The sequence below is a fragment of the Oncorhynchus kisutch genome, linkage group LG24 (genome assembly GCF_002021735.2).
Source record: "Oncorhynchus kisutch isolate 150728-3 linkage group LG24, Okis_V2, whole genome shotgun sequence".
NCBI lineage: Eukaryota > Metazoa > Chordata > Actinopteri > Salmoniformes > Salmonidae > Oncorhynchus > Oncorhynchus kisutch.
Genome location: NC_034197.2, coordinates 29,622,152 through 29,628,151, shown reverse-complemented (window position 1 = coordinate 29,628,151; position 6,000 = coordinate 29,622,152). Strand labels below are relative to the sequence as shown.

At 41.8% G+C, this 6,000-nt stretch overlaps 1 protein-coding gene across 1 annotated transcript in view; it reads left to right on the top strand.

Moving 5' to 3' along the window:
- LOC109868959 (metabotropic glutamate receptor 7) overlaps nt 1-6,000 on the top strand; it is a 125,549-nt gene that overhangs the window by 97,485 nt on the left and 22,064 nt on the right. The window contains exon 8 of the mRNA XM_031804360.1: nt 1-78. Within this exon, the coding sequence (XP_031660220.1) occupies nt 1-78 (78 nt within the window). The remainder of the gene's footprint in view (nt 79-6,000) is intronic.

The following is a 6,000-nucleotide window of genomic DNA, read 5'->3' as shown; positions in this document are numbered from 1 at the left end:
TTCACCATGTACACCACCTGTATAGTCTGGCTGGCCTTCATCCCCATCTTCTTTGGCACAGCCCAGTCTGCAGAGAAGGTGAGTCATCCCTCTCTCTCTCTCTCTCTCTCTCTCTCTCTCTCTCTCTCTCTCTCTCTCTCTCTCTCTCTCTCTCTCTCTCTCTCTCTCTCTCTCTCTCTCTTTTTTTCTCTCTCTCTTTCTCTTTTTTTCTCTCTCTCTTTCTCTTTTTTTCTCTCTCTCTTTCTCTTTTTTTCTCTCTCCCTCTCTCTCTCTCTCTCTCTCTCTCTCTCTCTCTCCTCTCTCTCCCTTCTCTCTCTCTCCCTCCATCTCTCTTTTTATCCCTCCCTCTCTCTCCCTCTCCCTGCACTGCTTCTGCTTCCAGCCTGTGTTTTATCTCATGCAAACTTACACACTGGCATAGGCACACACTGACATAGACACACACTGACATAGACACACACTGACAAAGACACACACTTAGAGACACAAAAACAGATACACACAGAGACTTACACACACACACACACACAAAACCAAACACACAGGGTCTGTATGCTAAAGACTCATTTTCTTTTGATTTCAAATTCATATGGCTCAGATGTGCATAATAAAACACACAAGGACTGCAGGAGACATAAATAGGCATTAGAAAGGGGGGGGATGCTGTGAGATGTAGCAGCTCCTTATGTCATTATCTTAGCTTTCACGCCTGGAGCTCAACACTAGCTATTATGCCTCATCCTGTGGAGGAAGACTAGGAGGAGGAGAAGGAGGGGGAGAAGGATGAGGTGGAGAAGGAGGGGGAGAAGGATGAGGTGGAGAAGGAGGAGGTGGAGGAAGAAGTCTAGGAGGTGGAGGAGAAGGAGGATTAAGAGGAAGAGTAGGAGGTGGGGGATGAGGAGGAGGATAAGGAGGAAGAGAACGAGGAGGTGGAGGAGAAAGAGAAGGAGGAGATGGAGGAGGAAGCGGTGGAGGAAGACTAGGAGGCAGTAGCGGTACATGGGTAAATCACTGTGGAGGAAGACTAGGAGGCAGTAGAGGTGCATGGGTAAATCACTGTGGAGGAAGACTAGGAGGCAGTAGAGGTGCAGTTACATGACCTGCAGCATAGTCAAGCAAGTTCATGTTTTCTACAGTTTACTAATCAACTACTAATTTATAACCACAGAGTTACCGCAAGTTAGACCAAAGACAACAGGCGCACTACCTCTGCTATTCTAGCACCATTTAAACATCATCAAATCAAAAAGGCTCTACATGCTTAGTTTATTACACTGAAAACAAACTTAAAAATAGCTCAACTATTTAGTCCAATCAATGTTGCTAAATACTGTATCATGTGGGTGTCCATGGTACTGATTTCTGTGCGTGTGCGTGTGCAAGTAAAAAAAATTAATTGCCTCATCCAACATGTAGACCCGTTGAACACCAATGCCATGGGCCTCTCTTTCATGTTGGCAAAACGGTTTATGGCTGTGTCATACAGTACACTTTTTGTTTTTGTTGTCATGGGCTACCTAGCTTAAATGCTTGCTAGCCTAACTTCCTCGCATGGGCAACAATGAACCAGCTAAGTTAGCTAGCTAGTTAACTTCAGCCTACTATGCTACATCTAGGCTACAATTGAACTTCAATTGTCTCAGGCCAGTGGCACAACATATTAATTTATGGTTAGATCAGAATCGCAGTCATAATCATTGGCCTGTTCAGATCATTAAGCCCCATATTCATCCATGGCTTAGGAAAGGGAAGATTTAGCAAGCTAGCTACTGCAGGACATCAGCACAAGCAGACCAGAAACAGAAGTTTATCTGAAAAGGAAGTTTTGTTTAGGATGTCATTTGATTGGTGTGAAGCCAAATCCAAACTGGCCTCCCTTGGGGTGCATTTTGCTGCACCAGGACAAACCACTGCTGAGATCAGCTCAATGCTGATTGGCTAATTATTTTATGTTTTTTGTCAAGTGAGGCTAAATGCTTTTCGGCATCAATCAATCAAATGCCACAGTGGCTTACATGTTGTACTTTTTTGGTCCAGAGAGCATCAGATACATGGGCTACACATAATGACACAGGGGTGCTGTTTGCTCTCGCTCAAATTATTTCTCTGGTGAGATTCAGACTCTTGGGATGTGATGTGAAATTATAAAAACACAGAGAGAGAAGAAAGATAAATTATTATTCTTAATATAAAAATACATATACACTACTGGTCAAAAGTTTTAGAACACCTACTCATTCAAGGGTTTTTCTTTATCTATACTATTTTCTACATTGTAGAATAATAGTGAAGACATAAAAAACAAGAAATAACATATATGGAATCATGTAGTAACCCAAAAAGTATTATTATATATTTTCTTTCTTCAAATAGCCAGCTTTGCCTTGATGACAGCTTTGCACACTCTTGGCATTGTCTCAACCAAATTCACCTGGAATGCTTTTCCAGCAGTCTTAAAGGTGTTCCCACATATTCTGAGCACTTGGTGGCTGCTTTTCCTTCACTCGGCAGTCTGACTCATCCAAAACCATCTCAATTTGGTTGAGGTCGGGGGATTGTGTAGGCCAGGTCTTCTGATGCAGCACGCCATCACTCTCCTTCTTGGTCAAATTGCACTTACACAGCCTGGAGGTGTGTTGGGTCATTGTCCTGTTGAACAACAAAAGATAGTCTCACTAAGCCCAAACCAGATGGGATGGCATATGACTGCTGAATGCTGTGGTAGCCATGCTGGTTAAGGGTGTCTTGAATTCTAAATAAATCACAGACAGCAAAGCACCCCCACACCATCACACCTTCTCCTCCACGGTGGGAACCACACATGCGATCATCCGTTCACCCACATCACGTCTCACAAAGACACAGTGGTTGGAAACAAAAATCTCAAATGTGGACAAATTTCCACTGGTCTAATGTCCATTGCTTGTAATTCCTGGACCAAGCAAGTCTCTTCGTCTTATTGGTGTCCTTTAGTAGTGGTTTCTTTGCAGCAAATCGACTATGAAGGCCTGATTCACACAGTCTCCTCTGAACAGTTGATGTGTCTGTTACTTGAAGCATTTATTTGGGCTGCAATTTCTGAGGCTTGTAACTCTAATGAACTTATCCTCCGCAGCAGAGGTAACTCTGGGTCTTCCTTTCCTGTGGCGGTCCTCATGAGAGCCTGTTTCATCATAGCGCTTGATGGTTTTTGCGACTGCACTTGAAGAAACGTTAAAGGTTCTTGAAATTCCCTGTATTGACTGACCTTCGTGTCTTAAAGAAATGATGGACTGTCGTTTCTCTTTGCTTATTTGAGCTGTTCTTGCCATAATATGGACTTGGTCTTTTACCAAATAGGGCTATCTTTTGTAAACCCTACCTACCTTGTCACAACACAACTGATTGGCTCAAACGCATTAAGAAGGAAAGAAAATCCTCAAATGAACATTTAACAAGGCACACCTGTTAATTTAAATCCACTCCAGGTGACTATCTCATGAAGCTGGTTGAGAGAATGCCAAGAGTGTGCAAAGCTGTCGTCAAGGCAAATGGTGGCTACATTGAATAATCTCAAATCTAAAATATATTTAGATTTTTTAAACACTTTTTGGTTTACTACATGATTCCTTATGTGTTATTTCATAATGTTAATGTCTTCACAATTATTCTACAATGTAGAAAATATAAAAAATAAAGAAAAACCCTTGAATGAGTAGGTGTTCTAAAACTTTTGACCGGCAGTGTATATTGATCAAATATTTTGAAGAGGAAGACTAGGAGGAGGAGGAGGAGGTGGAAGAGGTGGAAGAGGAGGTGGAAAAGGGAGATAGATAATCTGAGTCAAGACATTCTATTCCTCGACAAGGTGCACTCTAGAAATGCACTTGACATCAGCAGCTACTGGAGTTGATTGAGAACGTGACATCCTGACCCCCTGTGCTAGTCATTGCTTATCTGAATAGTATTGGACAGAATACAGGTGCATTTATCTGCTCTATTCTTGAGTTGTGTGTGGTGCTTGGCAGGCCTTGTGTACATGTAGCTGAGTAGAAGTTTTCCACTGACAGAGTATCAAGGTCGACAGGAAGGTTTTACACTAACCTTTTGAGTGCCGCCCCGTTCAATATCCTTTCTGCTAGGTTACAGAAAGGGATAGATTACAAACTGATTTTCCTCATCTCAATTTGACACTGATTTCATAGATGAATTACACTCTCAGTTAGCCATTAGGAGTTCATTGTGTAGAGCAAGCCCTTAATGTGTCCATCCTCCTTATGCGGTTAACTCATACAGAACACTGGCTATCATCTTTCACACACGTAAGCCACAAAAAAACCTACGCCACTCCTGTGGCCTTTAGCAGATAAGGAGGAGTGGTGTTCACAGGAAGCCCTCCATTAACTCCTAAGTGTGTGTGTGTGTGTGTGTGTGTGTGTGTGTGTGTGTGTGTGTGTGTGTGTGTGTGTGTGTGTGTGTGTGTGTGTGTGTGTGTGTGTGTGTGTGTGTGTGTGTTGTATGCTTTGCTCCCAGGGACTGATTGCTGTATTTGACCAGACTCCTTATCTCCAAAATACCTTGCACTTGTTGCTTGTGAAAAGCCCCAGAGACGTTTGGTTTTGATTTATCTGGGCCATTCAGGAACTCCCATTATCTAAAGATGTGTGGTGATACGATGCCAGGCAATTCCTAATGTTAAGCATGAGATCCTGTTATTGTATCCCGCTTTGATCACATCGGCCAAAGCTCTGTAGCCGCATTGACTGAATGCTCTGCAGCTCTCCACACCTGTGCCTCCACACACCCAAACCCATGCTGTGTGAAGCGATGCACACACAGCAACAAAATATCAAGCAGCGCTCTTTCCCCCCTCTACACCTGCACTTGCTCAGTCAGCCACTCAGCAGACAGCACACAGATAATGACCATGAGAATAACCAGCTTGGGCTAAAGCCAGTTTGACTGATTCTACCTCTGACTGACAGTCCTTCAGCCAATTGAGAAATAGATGTCGTACTCTGGTTAGAAAAGCAAAGTCAACATACTTATTGAATTGTGTATTTCAGAGTGGTGGAAATCCAGCTAAATTCTGGAATGTGGTCAAATCTTTGAAAAATAAATTCCACCCTTCCCATCGCCCCAGCAGGTTCTGACATCCTCTGGTCCCATAACAGACAAACATTACATTTGTCTGTTATGTTTGAAATAATGGTTTCTGAAAATACCTCAAGTTCCACTAGAGGGAGTCCTTTATTCACCTCTAAACCTTTTTTTCTTCTGAATTTGAACCATTTCATTTGAATCGTGTATTAAGTGCCTTGCAAAAAATGTATGTAAAAAAAATCCACAGTAGCTGATTTGCTTATCCCTTTCTACTGCAGGTTTCTGCCCCCCTTCCTAGGCCGTCATGGAAAATAAGAATTTGTTCATAATAAGAATCTGACTTGCCTAGTTAAATAAAGTTCAAATAAAAAAACAAAAAATTGTAGAACCTTTGACACACATTTTCAATATAACAATTACTTCTGGTGCTACCCCTAAGATCTGAAAGGCGGTGCATGTCCTTCCCCTTTACAAAGGTGGAGATCCTTCTGACCTAGATAACTACTTCCCCATTTCTAAACTATCTTGCCTTGCAAAAATATTAGAATCTCAGCGAATAACTTATTTAAAACTTAATGTGTACTAGTCTGGTTTTAGACCTGGACATATCAACATTTCACCAGCTATACTTGTCTTAAATGACATATTTTATTTATTCATTTCACCTTTATTTAATCAGGTAGGCCAGTTGGGAAACAAGTTCTCATTTACAACTGTGACCTGGCCAAGATAAAGCAAAGCAGTGCGACAAAACAACAACACAGAGTTACACATAAACAAACATACAGTCAATACAATAAAAAAATCTATGTACAGTGTGTGCAAATGTAGAAGAGTAGGGAGGTAAGGTAATAAATAGGCCATAGAGGCAAAATAATTACAATATAGCATTAACACGAGTGATAGATGTGCAGATGA